Source organism: Pimephales promelas, chromosome 25 (genome assembly GCF_988280905.1).
Source record: "Pimephales promelas chromosome 25, fPimPro1.hap1.1, whole genome shotgun sequence".
Taxonomy (NCBI): Eukaryota; Metazoa; Chordata; class Actinopteri; order Cypriniformes; family Leuciscidae; genus Pimephales; species Pimephales promelas.
Genome location: NC_142793.1, coordinates 15,203,570 through 15,225,198, shown reverse-complemented (window position 1 = coordinate 15,225,198; position 21,629 = coordinate 15,203,570). Strand labels below are relative to the sequence as shown.

Sequence of the window (21,629 nt, the reverse complement as noted above, 5' to 3'; positions counted from 1 at the left end):
ACAGTGGGGGGTTCAACTCCATTACAAAATTATGAAAGACAATGGTTTGACTTGCTCAACTTGCTGGACCACTCAGAAGGAATTGAGACACCAGAGGGCGATACTGCACTCAATGTCGCGGCTATTAGGCGAGGAAAAAAGAGGCAGGCCGAATCAGGAGGAGATGCTTTTGTGGGTCTCTGCAACGTTGACTTGACACACTTCAGAAACCACGTTTCTGTGAGTCAGACCTGACTCCACGGTATCACCGTGCATCATCGAGCCCAGTCTGAAGGAGCTGAAAGGGTCTCTTTCACACTTAATAAAAGCAAAACAAAGCGTCTGGCTTTGTTTGACCAAAAGAAGCAATGTCAGCGTTGAAGAAACGGAGTTCAAATGCATCCGCGGACCGGGATGAAGAGCAGGTGACGGAGAAGATGCTCTCCAGCAGAGGAGGGAATGGCAAGATGAGCCGGCCAGGAGACGGCACGCCTGAAAGCCCGAGCGCAGATATCAGCGCTGCGGAGGGAGAAGGGACAGTCGAGCTTAAAAGAACTATAACTCTCGTCAACGGCGTGGCCATTATTGTAGGCACCATTATTGGCTCTGGTATCTTCGTGACTCCAACCGGAGTGGTGAAGGAAGCCGGTTCAGTCGGGTTGTCTCTGGTCGTGTGGTCCGTCTGCGGCGTCTTCTCCACTATAGGCGCGTTGTGCTATGCCGAACTGGGGACCACCATCACCAAATCAGGGGGTGACTACGCCTACATCCTTGAAGTTTACGGCTCTCTACCTGCGTTTCTGAAACTCTGGATCGAGCTTCTCATCATAAGGCCGTCGTCGCAGTATATTGTCGCCTATGTTTTCGCCACATACCTCCTGAAGCCCATCTTTCCCTTCTGCCCTGTCCCTGAGGTAGGGGCAAAGCTGGTCGCCTGCCTATGTATCCGTAAGTAACCTGTTACCTACTTCGTTAGGTCACATTAAACATGTTTAACCCATTTATTTGCTACATAAACAAAACTAACTTACAGAGGGCTTAAGTCAACGTTTATCATGGATCTCCATAGTTAAACGTTTTTGGCGTTAACATTTGCCTCAACTGTCATTCCACGTGCCATTAGCGCGCCTCCATCCTCTCAGCGTTCAAGTGTCCTCATTTATTACGTTTCTCGCCGTCAATATGTAGTCTAGTTATAAATATATATTTTTTACTATGTGTCTTACAGAACATGTGTAATTCGAGACAGAAACGCCATGTGTTGACACAGATACGCCGTGTGTAGTTTATATGAGGAAATGAGTATGTTGAAAAGGTGCAGGAAAATTTCATCATCTAGTGAGGAGGAGGAGATGGCAGTGGCACGCGCTGCTACATCACCTTGGCGGGCTTTATGCTAATGAATTGCATTGTTGTTAGTATTAATTATACCAATTTAGCGACGCTTTAATATTAATATTTTGATTTCAAATGTATATTATATTTTGAGAAAATGCACATCAGATTTATTTTATTAAGGAACTTAAAAAATGCAGAGTAATGTAGTTTATTTAATGTTTTAAGCTATCAACGCTAATAATGTAAAACATCTTGCATTACTATCTTAATAATTAATCTGCTTTTTTATGTTTCAGAAACTCCACTTAACTTCACTTACCTGTTGGCCTGTATGCAATAACATAACAGATTATTCATTGTAAATGATCTGGGCACACATACTGTACATCTCTCCAAGATGGCTGTTAAAGAGTGGTTCATCTGGAAGCATTTGGAAACATTCTATATCATAAACATCTTAAAGATGTTTTCTAAATGTCTATTTTACATCTGACAGGAAACTTCACATAGGTGCTTTGTAACACTGTAAAAAAAAGTCTTCCAGATGAAAACACACTGATGTGAGTGTTAAGACCAATAAGAGTTAATGAATGTAGCCCTGCAGTGCTTCAGTCACAATCACAAATTCACAGATCTTTGACATTCATGATCATGGCAATATGTTGAGGGTGTGATACACCATGTCAGCTATGCGAGCAATGAAGCCCTCCCGCAGGTTTAAACCAGTCAGGATTAGCAGAATTAGCTCAAGCCCTAATTACCAATTGGCCAACAAATTAAAACCCATATCTCTCTCTTTCTTTCCCTGTATTTTTCTTTCTCACTCTCTTCCTCCTTTCCCATTTAGGCCAGATGAATGCTTGATTGGGGTACAGGAATGTGTATTCTTTGTGATTGTGATGGAGTGAATGAACACAGCACCCACTATCCACTGTAATCTCACCCTGCTAGTCTAATCCTTCCATAAGAACCCACATGACAAGACAGAAAGGGAGGTAAAGACGGCTATGACCATATGCTTAAACTGAGCAACGACAAGTTATGGGATTTACACGTTTGATATTAACACTGAATGTTAAGCTCAAGTGCCCAGTTTTATGGTTTGGTTCCTCATAGACAGTATTTGTGTCTGTTGGCGTAGCAGCTGTCCATTGTTCCCCTGACCCAATTTCTCATTTGTTTTGAGGTTATGATTGAAAAAGGGGCCTCCGGATTGGTTCGTAGCATTAAACTATGCTGCGTAAGTGTGTAGCCATGGGAGACACCCCTTGAGCCAGACCACACTCTTGCAAAAAGGGATTTCAGTGAGGAACCTGTCTCATGATACTAGTCTATAGTCTATTAAGAACGAGAACTGCAATGCCTGACATTAATCCAATGTGCATGTGTTCTTGCTTGAGGGACCCAGGCTCTACTGTCCTACTCAATACAGACCCCCTTTTGTACTTTAGGGGCACACAAAGGCTTTTGGGTTTGGCCTCTCTGTTTGGTGCCTCGACCGATTTACAGCTAATGCTGCTTTGAAGTATTCGTTAGTTAATCACATTTAATAGGGAGCTTGGAGGCAAATGTAATAGAGGCTCCTGTTTTTTATTATTCCTTCAAAATCTGTTTACCAGTATTTGGTCGGTGAACTTGTGTTTCAAGCAGCCATTTTATTTTTTTACATCCATTTGTTTCATGGTTCATCCAGGACTCAAACTGGGGACCTACTTGCTGTGTGAGGCAACAGTGCTGCTACCCATTGATCCACCATGACACCTATATTCATACAGTCATAAAATATAACTTAATGTATTTTTGTACAAGTAACATGACTATAGTATAGTTATTTTTTGAACAAAACGATTCTGTCAAAGTTCACTCTTCCGTTAACTAAACTTTTCTTTAACTAAACTAAAGAAAGTGATACACACCTAGGATGGCTTGAGGGTGAGTCAATTATGGGATACTTTTATATTTTTGAGTGAACTAACCCTTTAATCATATTGAAACAGAATCAACCAAACGAAAATTAAAGTAAATTGATGGAATAAGTAGGGCCGAGACATTTGAGTATGACTCAGGTAATCGTTCGCAGATCCACCCTGTAATGCAAATAACCCATTAGGCATATTAATGTGTCCTGCACAATATGATCTTTATGTTCATTTAAATCTTACATTTGGTGCTGAAATTTTCAAGATCAGACAGATATTCGACCACACTTTATTTGATCTCTGATAATACCGGTAAGTAGAAATTTGGCAGCCATGCTATTTCATGCTGCCACGTGTAACTAAGCGTAAACAGATTTGTGAGCGACGCCTCCTGAGTTCAAGCTTAGTTGACAAATTCTACCCTAATTAGTTTACCAAGTATTTAGGTTAACTTTCTCTGAACCTGTGTTGTGAAAGACTAAAAATAAGTGGCTGTGGTTCTTTTTCTCCCACCTTTTCTCCCTATAGTGTTGTTGACTGCTATCAATTGCTACAGTGTGAAGGCCGCCACAAGGGTCCAAGATGCCTTTGCCGCTGCTAAGCTACTTGCCCTGGCCCTCATCATCATTATTGGCTTTGTGGAGATTGGCAAAGGTGGGTAACACACACAAACACACCTAAATGTCCACCAGCACTCAGTCAGGTAACTAAACAAGTGCTGAAGAATGTAATGGAATCAGATAAATAGCTGTTATTTTGGCTAATAATGGTTTATATTATAAATTATAGAAAAAAAGAAAAAACAAAAACTATAACTATAAATATATATAATTAGACCATGTCACACAATAACCATAAGAACCAATATGAATAGCACGTTTGTAAATACCGACAGAGGGAATGTATTATGTTTAATGTCTAATATGAATCAAGGTTTGCATAGTCTTTTTTTTTTTAGATTTGCCAATAATTTTCATTACAATGTTGCTTTTGCACTTTGTTTAGCTGGGTTAAAAGTATTTGCAAGCTACACAAAGTCTGACACCAAGTTCAGTACCTGAAGACATTTTCCATGAAAAGGGTACAAATTGGTCTCCCATTACTTTTTTAAATCAATTAATAGATAAACTATTAGCTAACATAAAATAAACATAGCATGTATTTTTAAATGCATCAAATATCCTATGTCAGAGGTTCTGGACTTCTTGACTGTATCCAACAATTAAAATCACAAATTATTTACAGATTTAGTGTTATATTGTTTTAGCCATTTAACCCTTTTCAAAATATATGATGAAACCATTATTTTACTATAATTTATATTAAATCTAAATCTATCTCTAAAAACAAACATTTGATCCCAAACTATCATCTTTTTGTGTCATTTCTTTAAAATCAATTATTTTCTTTTATCTATTCATATATATATATATATATATATATATATATATATATATATATATATATATATTACGTTTTAATGTAATTTTAATATATATATATATTATATATATATATATATACACAGACACTCAATTTTTAAATTCAATTTACTGTTTATTTCTTAAAAATAATGTTTATGGTCGTATATAAAAATAAGGTGTATCGGCAGTCTTGGTTCAGCTATCTTGACACATGCCTGAGGCACTGATATGTCAGCACTCCATCACTTTTAGGGCTTTCTGTTGCCTGGATTCGGATTCCGAGAATTGGACTGAATTGTAGACGAGCTGAATGTGCAGCCAGAACAGCAGCTCTGATTGTTTGCCATTGAGACACTAAAGCACTGACAGCAATAGTCTAGAGAAATAGTGAGCAAACAAAAAGAAAGAGCAGTTTAAAGATTTGTAGTACAAGCTGGCAGACCTTACCCCCCTAGTTTCTGTTTAAATGGCCACAGTAACCAAATGGAATTAACATCAGGGGTTTCACAGAGAATAACTTTTACATTTATACATTTAGCAGATGCATTTTTGACTGCACTGTTTGTCCCTTTATGTGACTTTTTTGGTTCGGTTTCTCATTAGCTTACTGGTTTAAGCTCACAAATTCAAAAAGCAACAAGAGAATTTCACAGTCGGAGATGGAGATTAATAAAGGTCCGTTCACTTGCTACATGCCCGTGTCTGCTGCTCAAACAAAGGCCTGAAGCTGGTATCATTCAATCAATTGTGAGTCAGCAAGACAGGACAGGTTAATTTGAATAGATGATTAGATTATTAGATCTTTTATCTCCCCTCCACCTTCTCTCACTCCCCACAGCAGTGGACATGTAGTGACAGACAGCAAGATGGTTATTGAAAGAAAGAAAAATGGAAAGGAGACGCTGTACTACTTGTTAATTACTAAATCATGCAATATGGGACCCAGAACGGTTTTTATTGGCCACCCAGATTTAGCAAAACGTAGCAAAACGTTGTGTACCATTTTGAACTTGAAAGTGCCCCTTGCCTTTGGTTTGGGTTTCTTTGATTGGTTAAACATTTGGGTGTGGGTTTCTTTGATTGGTTAAGCCTTTGGGTGTGGGTTTCTTTGATTGGTTATGCCTTTGGGTGTGGGTTTCTTTGATTGGTTATGCCTTTGGGTGTGTTCTTTAGTTGCTGAGGTTGTCACATGCATTATAGAGATTATAAATTTCGAGTACTGAGAGGTCTTAAAAACAAGTGCTCAGGGGCGGGGCCAGTCTGGACAGCTAACCAATAACATTCTTTTTTTCTGATTGGTTATTGTGACAAAATACCGCAATAACCAATCAGAATGTAATTTTTTTAATATATTTAAATAATATATATATTTTTAATATGCCGATTTGGTGCCCAAGAAACCAAATATATTATGATGATCAGTGTTGAAAACAGTTGCTTAATATGTTTTGTTTATTGATTTATTGATAAGCATATATTTGAAAAATAAAATGTTTAAAAAGTCTTTACTTTAGACCTATTTAATACATCCTTGCTGAATAATGTATTAATTTAGTTTTTTCTTCTTTTTTAAGTTTCAAAGTGAAGCAATTCAAGAATGCATGGTGACAATCTTAAAAAATATCAATAAAATAAATAAAAGTGTTGCAATATGCTCAATGAAAAAAGTTGGTAGATGAGATGTTAAATTAAAATGGAAATATTATTTTAGTTAGGGTCTAACGTGAATTGCATATGTAGCATAGCAACATAAGATTAAACTCTATAAATGCGTCCTAATTTTTGTGCTTGTGCACTATTTTCTTGCCTTGTTTGTGAAAAAGTACACTTCAAATACCCAGATATTGCACTTAAATTGAAAAACATTTTCAAAAACTGAAATGTTGGACATTTTATGTACTCTAAAATGAGATTCTGATGATGGATGAGTGCACAGTGTACTATAGTATGCTATTTGGGCTAGGGTTATGCTTATTTAAAACAGTTGTGAGATGAGTTGATTCCATCCATATGAAAAGGTTTCAAATCAGTCATGTATAGCTTTCAGTTTTAGTTAGAATGGATTAGATGATTGTTCATGTTGACTGAGGACAGTGAGGCAGCTGGCTAGCTATTGGGCGTATTTATGTGCTAGCTAGATAAGCAAATGCAAAATGATCAAGAGAACAGTGAGGCCAGAGAATGATGCCTGTGAATTTGATCCATAAAGAGAGACACACCCTCCCTGTCCTGAGAGAGTAATATTTTATAACACATGTAGGTAGAAATATCCTAAGATATGTATGGCTAAAGTGCCAAGACAAGTGTCCTATTTATTTATTTATTTATTTATCTATCAAGTCTTGCTGTTGAAAGAGCTGTTTAATTCAGAGTGTCTTTGTCTGTGACATTTCCTCAGTCTGTCTCAGTTTCGGTGCACAGAGTGGCTTCTGTTTGACTACAAGACCAGAAAAGGTCTCGGGGTGTATCTTAGTGCTTGAGTTTGTTTCGAGAAAAGCACTAGTGCTTAATACCGCTACGTTATCACACCAAACCACCCAGCCCTTGCGAAAGAGAAGCATGCAACAGGACACCTTGTGGTTTATCAACCATGGTGAACTCTGCTCCGCCCACACTGAGAAAGTCCCCTCCCCAGACTCCACTCGCTAATTATCATAAGCATTGGAGGAAAGTTTTCAGCTTTGGTCTTTTTTCCACTGTATTGATCATTTTAGTTGAGAGCTGAGTAAAGATGGGTAAAAAGAATATAACAGGAAATGATGCAATCTGTACTCAATCTGAGCATTGTGGCTCACACTGAAATAGACATGCCATTGTGTTCATAATATGTTGTTTTGTTTTTGGATTTGTTCATTTGTTTTCATTATTGTTATTTGTTTTGCACTACATGCTGGGTTAAAACAACACAATTTGGGTTATTTGGCAACCCAGCGCTGGGTCAAAATGGGGTAAACCCAGTGCTGGGTTGTTCTTTACCCAACTGGTTGGGTAAAATGTTGAGTAACTATTGATTATTGAGTAATGTTGAGTAACTATTGATTAAAAATAACTATATTACGGACTTAAAATGAACCCAATTTAAATTACTATAGTAACAAAACAGGCAACTGTAATAATCAAAAGTTGAACATTTATTAATAAGCAAGAATATACACAAAAATATAGTCAAGATTTAAAAATCATGTACATTTGAATGAGTAAAAAAGTGCAGAAAAGAATGTCAACTCAACGATTATACAGTGTATACAGTTCAATGATTTTGCTTTTTAAAAGTTAAATATTTAATGACTAGCGTTTGAAAATAACCATATTTTTTTTACCATATTTTGCTTATTTTTCTCAACAGGCTAAAAGCACTATGGCCAAAACTCGCTGCAGCCAGTTTTCAATGTTCTCTCTCCTCTCCGCTTCAATTAGTTTTTCTCTATTTTCACATATTTTCCTGTCAGAAGTGCTGCGGTGTTTACTTAAATCTGAGCTTGTGACGGGCCACTGTTCGGCGGGGCAGCTGCGAACCTCACACCGCTGCTCTGCGCTTCACATAAACGAAAGATATCTTGACAAGCTTCTTATAACCTGCACACATAAACAAACAATACAGAGTTCTGAGAACAAATTTTAACATCCAAATGAATAATATTCAGTATTATAACGAATCAAAATCATGTGAGACGGACACATTCAGCTGACTGATATCTCATATAAATATATGAGATTTAAAACACTGTAAAGATGAAATACAATGTATACAAACCTTTAATTTACTGAAGTAATGCACCAATTCTCCAGCGTTAAGATCTGCTTTCTCCTGACGAGGATGGAGAAGTCTACATTCTGTGTAACCCATCAGACGGGTTGTTGTAGTAAAGCGTCGGAGCCTCAGGGCTGTATTGTTTCAAATAACCCCAAAAAATGACCCAACAGGCTCAACCCAGCTTTTTTTAGAGTGTAGGACGCTCAACTCACCGAACCGGCTCACTTTCACACACTGTTTTAGGAATTCTTCAGATTGAGTCTAGGCTATGTAAGCTGAGATCTGCTGTCGAAGCATTTCTCTTAGACAGAGATTGGGCTGTTCTGTGCTAGCATAGTTCTCTGAAGCTCAGGTCTGAGCCTGTAATACTCAAGTTTATACAAAGAGTTTATACAGGATTTCAGTCTCGCTCTGTGCCTGATTGCCTCGGGCCTACAGTCTCACTCACACACACACGCGCCTACCTCGCCTTTCGTGTCATGTGACCTGGTGGCGTTGGCGTCCATCGATCACACTGATTCACATGAGCTCGCCTTGGGCAGTAACTGTTCTTACACAGCAAACATGTTCACAAAATTACTCTCAAAATACATTTCCACAAGACACCACTTTACAATAAGTACTTAATTATTCTGGGTAATGTTAATTTCGACATATACAAATAGAAGTGTCTTATGTTCACTGACCAAAGAGACCGTTAAAACGTGCTTATTACATAAAAGTAATATTAAAACATATTATAATAATGTAAAATGACTTTTTTCTAATTTAATATGTTTTAAAATGTAATTTATTCCTGTGATGGCAAAGATTTCTTTTTTTCTGTCACATGATCCAACATCAGCTGGTTTGTTGCAATGTTTTTATTCAATATGTTAGTAATATTAATATTTTTGTGGAAATTGTGATACATTTTTTCTGGTTTTCTGAAACACTTATTTAAATTAGATTTTTTTTTTTTCACTTTTGTTCAATTTTAATGTGCTTTTGCTGAATAAAAAAATCCCAGACTTTTTAACGGTAGTGTAAATATATTATATACAGTATTAAATCCCAGTGGCCATAGTTAACTATGGGGGAAGAAAGAGAAATATTCTCCATATAGTCCATTTTTAGATTTAAAAAGGTTGTGCTAATCATGTGCTTTACTTTCTCTGCCTTAATGCCGTTAAACCTGGAAAATATGCAAATTAGGACATTAAATCAGTTGATGCTATTGTGTTAAAGAGCTGCTCAGGAATGAACGAAGAAATAACCACACATTCTCAAAGAAAAGAAAGAGCAAGCAAGAATGAAAGTACAAGAGAGTCTCTGGAGTACTCAAGTAGTTACTTTTTTAGGATTTAAGGCCATTGCACAAGTCCGAAATTTTCGTACGTGTTTTTCGTAATCGTGATTCGGTGGCTCTGATTTGTCAAAACACCATTTGACAAATCGAGTCGATTTTTTTTATGACGGGCGAAAGTTTCGGAGGCAGTGTTGCAAGCGTGATTGACATAACGTGAGGTCGTGTTTATTTTTTAACGTGCGAAAATTTCAGACGCGAATTTCGAACTCGGTGTGCAATGGCCTTTAGTGTCAGATTCTTCTGTTCTGCATATACATACCAAACCTGTGAAACTAGTTATTTTCGGACCCCTGTTTAGTAACCATAAATTGAACCAATAAGGCATCTACTTTTAGGGAAGCCCTCGCATCTACTTTTAGGGAAGCCCTCGTCGCACGACCCACAGGCTTTGGAGAGATGGTTGCACATAGAGGATTGGTCTCCCCCGGCTTTCTCATGGAACAGATAGGGCCTCAGCCTGAAAAAACACTGTTCATCTGTTGATCTAGTGGCAAATTCACAGGCTTTGGGTGTTCAAGAATGTGCAAACCCTCAGTTCTCTCTCCGGTTCTTGTTTTCCCATCACTCTTGCGCTTCAGTTGTGTCATCTGCGACATTGACCCTCTTGTGCCGACCTTCTGCCCACAACCAGCCTTGAGAACTTCAGCATGTTGATTTTAAAAATTCGTCATATTATGACAGCAGTCTTCCACCTTCAAATTTTCCATGCAAGCTTGTTTGTTCCTCTCATGGGAAATATTGTGGGAAGTGTAGAGTATTCCCCAGATATTATGACTTGTTTGGGTTGTTTATGTTACATAATGGTCCTGATAGTCTGCAACAGCAACGTATCTCACGCTGATAGTTTCTGTTGCAGGTGGTACTACTGACCTTCTGCCGGAAAATTCATTCAAAGGAAGCAAAACAGACTTTGGCAACATCGGATTGGCTCTTTACAGTGGCCTGTTTGCTTATGGAGGATGGTAAGACCACAGAACTTCTCTATATTTGGGTGAAACTAGGGAAAGCAGGAAGACTTTTAAAAAGGGAAATCACTAGTAAAATATAATTCCACACCATGCAATCCAAGATATCTTTCCATGACATCTTTCCATGATCTTTCCTACAACAACAACATAGAATAAGGCATTTTGATGAACGCTTGATTTCTTTTTTTCGGTCATGCTGAGTAGACCCGTCCACTGTGAAATCCCATTGGTCTAAAATCCCACATAGCTGTTTTGATAACTCCAGTGTTGGCAGTTTCCATGGAAGTCAGATGAACTTATACTTGACTCTGCATATTCAGCTGGCGCAGGAAGAAGTATTATAATATCCACAAAATTTTTACACTTCCCCTTAATTAGAATTCGAAACTATTTGTTGGTCAGTCTATAATTTCTCTGCATCCTCTTTCAAACTATTATAGTTATTTTTCTTTATAGTTTCTACATCTTCATATTTGGCCTCCAGCCGTTGAAATTGTAAGAGAGCATTTTTTAATGTTTGCATTTACTTTTTCTTTTTTTACCAGGAATTATTTAAATTTTGTCACAGAGGAGATGATCGATCCATACAGGTAAGTCAAAAAAAAATGTTTTTTTCCTCTTTTTAGGGAGTAAACGTTTCAGTTCACTGGAAAGATCTTATGATTAAGAAAGCTTATGTATAAGTACTTTAAGTAAATGAACCATGTCAAACTGTTATTATGGTAATTTCTACAAAATTAGATGCACAAAAACAACTGAACGCACGTTAGGTCTTTAATTATTATTTTTTTTTATTAACAAGCATAGTGAAGTGTTTGAGAGTAGTGGGTTATGTTATGGTGTATGTGCTGGTGTTTTACAGAAATCTGCCTCTGGCTATCATCATCTCACTTCCCATTGTGACCGTTGTCTATGTGCTGACCAACCTGGCCTACTTCACCACGCTTAGTCCGGAGCAAATGCTCTCATCTGAAGCTGTTGCTGTAGTGAGTGTCGCCACATAGACTATTCTATTCCATATTTAGCCTAGTTACCTTTATTAACTCAATGTGTTTATTTGTCCTTTTTATTAATGCTGATTAAAGTTATATAATAATTAGTAAGTTGTTTTGTTTTTCCAGGACTTTGGAAACTACCACCTAGGGCCAATGGCTTGGATAATCCCTGTGTTTGTGGGTCTGTCCTGCTTTGGCTCTGTGAATGGCTCTTTGTTTACTTCATCTAGGTAATGCACACACACACTTGTTATAAATATCATTTGTTGAAAGAGGTCAGATTAATCAGATCCCTTTACTTCAACCATACAGATTAATCAAACAAACAACTTAGTGTTGTACTAAAGTCACCCTGGAGGCTTTTCCACTGCAAACGCTGCTCAGGTTATCTTGGAACAGATCTGTTTGTAATGCTGGTTAGTATCAGACCTAATGGCCAAAACGGTCTCTTATGTATCTTTCTCTTTCCCTTCAGGCTGTTCTTTGTGGGCTCCAGAGAAGGTCATCTTCCCAGTTTGTTGTCGATGATCCACCCTGAGCTGATGACCCCTCTGCCTTCACTTATATTTACTGTAGGTGTACACAACCAACCACATCCCTCATCCCTCTCTAGGACTTTCAAATTATGTCCATTTTCTTAAGCCCCTTTCACACAGAGATTCCGGAAAATACACGGATAAAGTGACCCGGGATTTGACCCGGGTTCGTTCGATTTTGGTTTATTCATACTGCCAGTGATTTTCCGGAATCAGAGAGTGCGTTCGCACACAACCCGCAAAAATCCCACGTGATATCGATGTGACATGTAATGTCTCAGCAGGGTCTTAAAGGGTTAGTTCACCCCAAAATGAACTCAGTATTTACTCACCCTCATGTTGTTCCAACCCCGCAAGACTTTCGTTCATCTTCGGAACACAAATTAAGATGTTTTTGTCAAAATCTGAGAGCTGGATCACTCCTCCGTAGGCTAAGTTACAGTTAAAAGTTACAGACATTTGAAAGGGTGAATTTAGTGAATTAATCTTTTTTTTCTCTCTTTTTTAAGCATTTTAACTTTTTTAATTTATGAGTGAAATTTGTCATTCTTTTTAACATGTTCTTTTCAATAAACTGGAGTAAATGGTCCCAATTTTGAGCAAAACGGTCTTTTGAGTCAATTTTTTTTTTGTCAATGAATTGGTTTTAGTGGTACCAATTTTTGGACAAATTAAGCTTTTATTCAGTTTCCATTTTTGGAAAACAAATCTTTTGAATCAGTTCTTTTGGATGAATCATCTTAACCAATTTTTGAGCAAATCATACGGTGTATGATATCAAAATACCACGAGAGTGTTAGAGAGAAGCATACCTGTCAATACTCCACTTTTTCCCAGGTTTCTCCCGTTTTTTAGCCCCTCCCGGTTTGTTTTTTCTCTCGGGAAACTCCCGTAATTTGCATGGCCCAAAGGAATAATCGAACCAATATGTTCGTCTAATGTTGACCAGTTGCCAGAATTGATTAAATTCACACAGTCTACAGACCATTTACAATTTCAACCCATTTATCATCTCAACCTGGCAACCTATAACCCAGTTGCATCTCACAACTAACACTTTATTCCCAAATCAAACTCGTGTACTCTTTACTTTATAAATAAAATAAGCTAAAAAATAGCAAAAAACAGCAATTACCCGCATACATGGGGTGTTCGCATAGACAGTAAAAGGGGTGTTCGAGGCACACGGAACATACAATACAATACCACCGTCAGTTCAACATGGAACCCACAGCTCTTAAAGGGACAACACCTTATTTGCACTCGCCCTGTCCCGAGTGAATACATTTCATAACTTTTTGTACTGATTCACAAATCAGAATGAATTAGACTGTATTTTACTGTAAAGGTCAATTTACACAAAGAAATGTTTGACCCACATAAAAATGAACCAACTTAAAATAAAAGATTGCTGGATGCCAAATAATTGGCAAAATAGAAAGTTTAACCCGCATTTTCTTTACTTTCCCCTTCACAGTGTATCATGACTCTCCTCTACGCTTTCTCCAATGACATATTCTCCGTCATCAACTTCTTCAGCTTCTTTAACTGGCTCTGCATTGCCATGGCGATCATTGGAATGATGTGGTTGCGCTACAAAAAACCTGATTTGGAACGACCAATTAAGGTGAGCCAGGGGGTGGAGCAAACAACTTTTGATTGGCTGAACATCTGTAAGTGAACACAGATGGACGTTGTGATGGGGAAGGAGGTCACACTTTCGAATCCATGAGAAGTGACCTGCCATAATATGTGTTCTCTGTCTAAATCCGGACACAGCCAGCAAGAGAACGGTAACACACAGGCCCTTTTGTGCGCCTCTCTCATTCATCCACATTCTGTCTCCGGTCATCTGCTGGACACAGAGGGATGCTCATCAAAGGAGGTTTGAAGGCACTGGAGTGAAAGAGGCCATTTGATTATTGCTCATAATTTTTTTTTTTTTCATTTTCGATCTCATTAGGGACAATCCATTGTCTGTTGGGATTAATTACTCCCTGTAATGTTGTCTTCAGACACTTGGATGGTTTTAACTATTGAAGTGTCAAACTTCTAGATGTTAGGAATCCTTATAATACTCTAGGAATATTACTTTCAAAGAAAATGACTACTATTCAAAAGATTGGGTGAGATATTAATACTTTTAAAATGGCAAAAATTGTCTTTTGTGGCTGTTCAAATACACTCGACTACTTAAGTGTTACAGAACGAAAGCAATCCTGTTGAATGTGTTTTCGACTACCACTGGAAGTGGTCGAAAGTGGACAAGCGTAAAATCTTCTAGACGGTTTACACATGTATTTAGCAATAGTATAATCCACTTGTGATCCGATTGGCCAAAACGCATCTTGATATAACCAGATCAGTCCGGCTATCACAAAGAGCAAGAATCTACTCTTGGGAACTTTGTGATGTAGTTGTAAATGGAAAAAAGACATGAGAAGGCTATAAAAAGAATTGCTTTGAACCTTGGAGGACTGTGAAGTTCATTGTATATAAATGGAGAAAACACAATACAACCCAAACATCAAAGATCAGGAAGTCAGAGAAGAATGGTGATTGTCAGAGAAAAGGGCAACATTAAGCTGTACACTTCTACTGTGTGTGTCTCTCATATGTGAAATAAATGTTCCTTAATAGACATACTTTATACTTTCCGACAGGACTTTAAATAGACTTCTGATCACATTTTCAAAACTTTCCAACCTCTCTCTGTCCACTAGGTCAATATTCTGCTGCCCATTTCCTTCGTACTGGCCTGCCTGTTCCTCATCGTGGTGTCCATTTGGAAAACCCCTGTGGAATGTGCTATAGGATTCGGAATCATTGCCACAGGAGTTCCCGTCTACTTCTTCGGTGTTTGGTGGCGGACCAAGCCAAAATGGCTCTTGCAGATCCTCTGTGAGTGTCTCTCCTTTAGTGCGTTTCATGACAATGAGAGAAAAGATAGTTCTAGACAGTTAAAACTGCATTATTTAAATGTGAAACATTATTCAGGTTATGAAGGCTGACTTTGAGTGCCAGCCATTCTTACATCTGACAAAGATAATGTTTGAATTAAGCTTGTGACGAAACTGCTTTTCAAGACAAAATAAGATATTTACAATGCATTTAATTTGTATAATTAAATACATTGTAATAATTTGGTGGATTTAAAGTGTTAAAAGAATAATTTAGTAATAAATTGCTTGATGTGGCTTGTTTGTGTCATCCAGAATTATAGCCACGTTAATAACGTTTGAAGAAACCAAACCGTTTGTAAATCCGTCAAGATTTCAACGAGATATTTGTGTTCGTGCTGATCACTCATCTTACATCAGCTTGCCTGTGACAAGATGGCCGCCGATGATGACGATAAAAACTAGGCCGTAAGACATCTAGCCTTTATTGAGGATATCTATGTCGGAATTTAGAAGTGCTCAGTTCAAAAGGATTCCAGGGAATGTAGTCCTGTAAACTTTGGTTCCGACCCCATTAGTTCCCAAGCTAAAAAGAGGAGAGGGTGATCATTGGAATTTGATAAGAGGCCGCGCATCACTTTATAGGCAAGATTTTCGCGCTAGAACGCTTGTTTTTCAGCTGGAATTCAAATTAGGTTAGCACTTAACCATGAACACAAATGCCACACTACACAAATGGCTTCTAATTGGTTGATTTAGTTAGCAAACATGTCACTATAATTAAGTTCTTTCCATGGATCAATTTATTACTTTCACATGTAAAAGATTCCATGAGGTTAACTTTATGTCAACTTACAGTCTGCGAAAATAACGATCGACATTCTCGTTTGCTTCGCGGCCCCTTTAAATAAAGTTGAAAAAAAGACCAAGCATTCGATCTACGTCAGAGCGTCCATGAATCTTTCCACGGCGACGTTGGCAGGGCTGCTGAATTTATTTTGTTAAACATCCAGGGAAAGCTGATATATTGTGAAATTTAATAACAATTTAAAATATCTGTTTTCCAGTCTTCAATCTTTCTAAAGGCCTGTTCACACCGAATTCCGCACGTTTCGACGAATTTCGCACCTGTTATTCGCTGACGTTTAACGCCTCGTGACTAAACAAAGTGTGCCAATGTGAGTGTTCACACCGACGCGTAAAAGCGTCATAAAAACTATCCGACCAATGAGATTGGCGCTTTTGTTCACGTGTTTGGAGCTTCTGAAGAGACAGTAAAACACAACTTGGGGGCGCTCAAAACGGTCTTGCTGAGCACACATATGCAACGGTGAAGAAGATATACACATTGCCGTCTACACAGCCAGGAAGAAATAAGACGAGGAAGATGCAAGGCAAAATGAATGTAGAGCTGCTGTTCTCATTGGTGCTAGAACATAAAGAACTGTATGACTAACGCGACTGCGAATACAAACATCTTGATAAAAGAGAACTGTTATTGCAGAGCAAATGGGCGCCATCTAATGTCAGGGAATGAATTTGCATGTTCACTCGACTCATCGTCAGCGAAAAACGCTTGGGTGTGAACACAAAAAACGCATCGAAAAACGCTGATTTGCAGCGCAAGAAACATTTCTTATCTTTTTTTTTATTAATACCTATATTATTTATATTAATAATACCTATATTGTTTATATTTTCCTATCCAGTCTCCACCACGGCGACATTCCAGAAACTGATGGAAGTGGTTCCTCAGGAGTCCTGAAGAGCAAACGGAGCGACAGATGCCTCATATCCACCTCAGACTCCCTCACTGTATTCCTCGACTGCCTCGCCTCTCCTCGTGTGAGCCAGAAAAACGTCGTATCCTGCTGCCACAGGCAACATCTATAATAATCACCACGGACGAAACCAGAATGTTACAGGAGCGTTTCAGTTGATATGTAGGTTTTGTCAGTCCTTTCTCAATCAAATGTATTGATGTATACATTTCAGTCTTTATGTTCAAGTTACAAGTTTTCAATCAGGATTTTATATATATATTTTTCAACCATTGGCGAAATGCGTCATATAACCACGGTGAGTGGTTTGCTTTATTTTAGGGTCTTGTATGCGTGCAGTAGTACGATCATGGTCTTGAATGCGTGCAGTAGTACGATCATGGTATTGTATGCGTGCAGTAGTATGATCATAAGCTTCCTGTATCGCGTATCGCCAGCTTTCGTTTCAGCTTGTCGTTACGCGAGGAAAAGTGCATACCGAAAATGCTTGTGGGGAGGCGCTGTTGTCTCTCATTAACCAGAAACATGATTCCCACCTGACTGACAAATTTGCTCCTCGGATTACAATATGTTTTATAGAGCCCGACCGATTAAGGATTTTGAAGGCCGATACCGATACAAATAGTTTTGGGTTTTAAAATCCGATATTCCGATATATCGGCCGATATTTTATTTATCTATTTGAAACTGGACATGATAGTCACAAATTTTGTCATGCTTATTTGAGTTAAGAGAACTGATGGGGATGTTCTTTTAATTGTTATTCAAGCAATGTATGCATCGTGACCAACTCAACGAGTGTTGCCAACAGGAACGGTGTAGAGTGCCCTCTGGTGGACAAACTATACAACTCCAACACTCATGACATAGTTGAAACGTGTTTCGTCCGTTTTTATTTTATTTTTGAAATATTCATTTATCGGCCATTATAACTGCTGATACCGATGGTTTGGAAAATGCCTAATATCGGCCGACAATATCGGTCTGGCTCTAATGTTTTATTATATCTACATTCATTTTCTTTTCTACAGCAGATTTGACCTGTTTGCTGTGCCTTTTCTGCCGGTGTAGAAATTTATTGTTTGAGATCAACTTGAAATGACTTTATACTTCGACAGATTTATTTTTGATAGCTTAATGCATTTTTTAAACTGCTACTAAGAATTTCAAGGAACGTCCATTTTTTTAGGTCATGGTCCTCTAATTGGATGTATCCAATTCTTTATTATTATTATTGTTGTTGTGGAAGGCATAGGAATACAGTATCCTAAATTCAGAATCAGAAATACCTAAGCTTTCTGCTTACCTCAGTGAATATATAGTACATTACACTCATAGCTATGACCTGGCTATGTATTTTTATGCCTAATAATGATTTTATGACGCACAAATTGTGAGGCGCTGTTTGTCTTCTTTATTTCAAGTACTTTTTAAATATTTAGCACCTTTTTTCTGCATCTGTCCCACAGATAATCGCATAAATACGTGAAGTACTTAACACTGGACCATCTATTTTTATTTCATTCTCCTTGTATTTTGGCAATTATTTAAACCAAGCAGCAGCTTGGTAGTTGCGAATTTTTTAAAGAAAATTGTCCGTTATAATTATTTAAAACAGTTTGTTGCTTTTGTAATACGTATGGCCTGTTTGCTATTGTATCGTCAAGGTATTGTTAAAAATCCCCTTACCGAAGAGATTTTAGTGCCTCATCAGTTTGTGGACTGATTTCGCTGTAAAATGCGACGTGCATCATTCGTGCTTTAGGATTATCCTAGTTTTGGTTAAATGGTAATTTGTTCCAATACTGGACCAAATTTGCTGTATGTGTGAAAGGTTTTCGGTAAAAGTGGTGAGAGAAACACTTGGGGTGTTTTGGGTGGTGCAGGGGATGATATTTCAGGACAAATGGAAGTTGTCCTTTGATTATTATGATTACAGAAGCATTTCCTAGGCTTCTTCTTAGAAGGACTTCTTCTTCTTTAATGCCGTTAGGATTTTAGTGGGTGATAATGAAGCTTTGTATTATTTAGAGAATTACAGCAGTATGACTAACACTCCAGCCAATAAGACCAATTTATCTAATTTAAATAGTTATGTAGAAATGTACTTATTTGTATTTATTTATTTGTAGGGTCATTCCGTTAGTGCTCTAATAATTTTACAGGGCATTTTTCTATAAAAAATCCTAACATTGGTTACTGATACTTTTTCCTTTCTTTTCAATGATTTTTTATATATATATACATATATATATATATATACTTGTGTTTTTTTTTGGTCTGGTTTTTGTTGTTGTTGTTGAAAAACAAACTAAAACTGTAAGTGAAATTGTAAATGTTTTTTGTAACTGCTACCTTGGTTAGTTTCCATTGGTGCCCATTAATATAGTGTTTTAGGGGGCTGAAAATGGCAAACTTTTGAAAATGGTTTCAAAGTGCAAGTTTTTGAAAACGATAGGCGTGTAGTTTTTTTTACAAAGCATTTTTAGTCGTTTTCGCCGAATCATGTGAACATTGCAATGGCATCAACAGTGACAGTCACTACATTAAATTACGTTTGTTAACAAGAGATTTGTTGGTAATTCATTATTTTTTTTTAAATTTGAAATAAAGAAAAACATTCATAAAGGTTTCAGAATAAAAATGGTGTCTTTAAATCATGTCTTTAAACTGTAGTTTTTTTTATATTTTTACATTTACAAACTTAGACCACAAACACGAACAGCCATGTGTGTGTCACAGACAGGCAAACCCTTTTACCCGAGGTCCCTCAATCTTTCGTCACTTCTCTTTGAAGCTAGTTTGAGAGAAGACTTTCTTGTTTTCTTGTGTCATCTGTAAATTCCATGTTCAGCTGATCTCTGTTCAGTCAATTACTCTGTTTGTCGTACCTGGACTCTGTTAATGGTTGTAAGTGTTCTGTCGGGTCTTGTCTGTGATGTGAAATACAACAAGAGATCCTATCGAGCAGTTCATAATTCATTTTCTTTTGATGCCATGATTATACATCTACTGTACAAACATGTGTTTAGATATTAACAGTTCATACTCTGAAGTGATTTTTACTTTGCCACAGAACATTGTTGAGTATTCAGAGAAATAAAACATGAATGCATTCAAAACGTGAGTACTTGTGTTTTTTCGCAGATGTTCAGTGATATAGGAGCACAAATATGAAGATACTTAAGTTAATAAATGACTAAAGTTAATGATATAGGCCTATTCATAAAAACAACCTCTGTACAATTATAATTAAAATACAATATTTAGTAAAATTATAGTTTAAACATAATTAACATATATATGCAAAATATATTATACAAATATATTTTAATGAAAAAAATATTATGCAATATATTTAAAAGTTTTATTATGCACTGCCACAGAGTCTGAATGGAACATTTTGGTGTTGCTAAAGGCTATTAAACTACTTGACTGTCTGCCTACATGAGTGAATTCTCTCAAGAAATCTTTCACTTTCATGAATTATTGTAGCTCTAATCGTGACTCCTAAAAATGGGCTCGTGCAAGTTGGACTCCGAGAATCTGGCCCAAAAGCCATTTTTCTCCGTAATAGCTCTGGTCTCGCATCAGCTGCTGTGGCCTAAGGAAAGCTTTCGCATCATGTGAGTTGCGTGGAAAAGATTAGCCAATGTCATTTGACTTCCTCTTTTATTTGTTTTATCTAGGATTCATTCAAACTCTCTCTTTTTTATTTTTAACAAATGAATCGTGAAGGGCACTAATTCAGCCGTTTAAAAGTAGGCCTACAGTAAATTATTTCTTTACCATTATGAGTGGCATTGAAAGAACAGCTATTGTAAAACAAACTAAAACTGTAAATCTTTGGAGAGTCTTATATATAATCAGTTTGTTGTATTTAAACAAGAATGTCATATTTGTTTATGCATACATTTTGCTGCGTGCTCTCTGAGGGGGTAGGATAGGAAGTCCTTATATGGACATGGCTTTGGCGCGTTTTATGCAAATGACTAGCTATGAAGGTCCCTCATAACGAAATCGCAATATCGGATTCAGACGATTCAGACTCTGTGGCAGTGCGTATTAATTAAACTTTTTTCAACCTATCAACGTTAAAACTAGGTAGAATAAATGTAGCCTATGTGTGAATATGTAGGCCCATAGGTTAGCTAGTTGTGAACATTTTGAGAACCTTTTCTATGGACAAATACGTAATGAGTGAGGCTTTTTTGTGGGAAGCAGAAAGGTTATTGAATTGAATTTTAAATATTCTGCTCTTTACATTTGGGAAATGAGCTAGTCATTTTTTTTTTTTTTAATGTTTTGACCCCACCTGACATTACATTACATCTTGTGAATTGTTTTAACAAGTCAAGTACCCTAAAAGTGCTAATGCTAATGAAGACATTCACCCATAAAACATTGTTTTTGTCAGCATTTACTCACCCTTGTGTTGTTCCAAACCTGTATGGGTTTCTTTCTAATTTTGAACTCAAATATTAAGTATATCAAATATTAAATATCAAATATTCAAAAATTAAACTCTTAAAATAAAAGATATTTAAAAGACTATTGGTAACCAAACAGTTGACAGCAATCATGACTTATAGTAGGCTTTGAAGTTAATGGCTGCCATCAACAGTTTGATTACCAACATTCTTCAAAATCTTCTTTTGTGTTCGACAAGAAAGAATTCATAGTACAG

At 37.2% G+C, this 21,629-nt stretch overlaps 1 protein-coding gene across 1 annotated transcript; it reads left to right on the top strand.

The window, feature by feature from the left end:
- The first annotated feature begins 153 nt into the window (after window positions 1–153).
- Window positions 154–19,622, top strand: slc7a5 (solute carrier family 7 member 5). The gene is made up of 10 exons (XM_039648055.2): window positions 154–927; window positions 3,765–3,890; window positions 10,619–10,724; window positions 11,276–11,320; window positions 11,593–11,716; window positions 11,852–11,955; window positions 12,201–12,297; window positions 13,739–13,888; window positions 14,985–15,162; window positions 16,871–19,622. Exons 1-10 carry the CDS (start codon window positions 348–350, stop codon window positions 16,924–16,926), a joined length of 1,566 nt encoding a protein of 521 aa, XP_039503989.1. The 5' UTR covers window positions 154–347; the 3' UTR covers window positions 16,927–19,622.
- The last annotated feature ends 2,007 nt before the right edge of the window (window positions 19,623–21,629 follow it).

Bases quoted from the DNA above. Each gene is read 5' to 3' on its own strand.
- slc7a5 (XM_039648055.2), top strand. From the start codon at position 348: ATGTCAGCGTTGAAGAAACGGAGTTCAAATGCATCCGCGGACCGGGAT. The intron at 928-3,764 runs GTAAGTAACCTG...TTCTCCCTATAG, and splicing joins GGTCGCCTGCCTATGTATCC to TGTTGTTGACTGCTATCAAT. The intron at 15,163-16,870 runs GTGAGTGTCTCT...TTTCCTATCCAG, and splicing joins ATGGCTCTTGCAGATCCTCT to TCTCCACCACGGCGACATTC.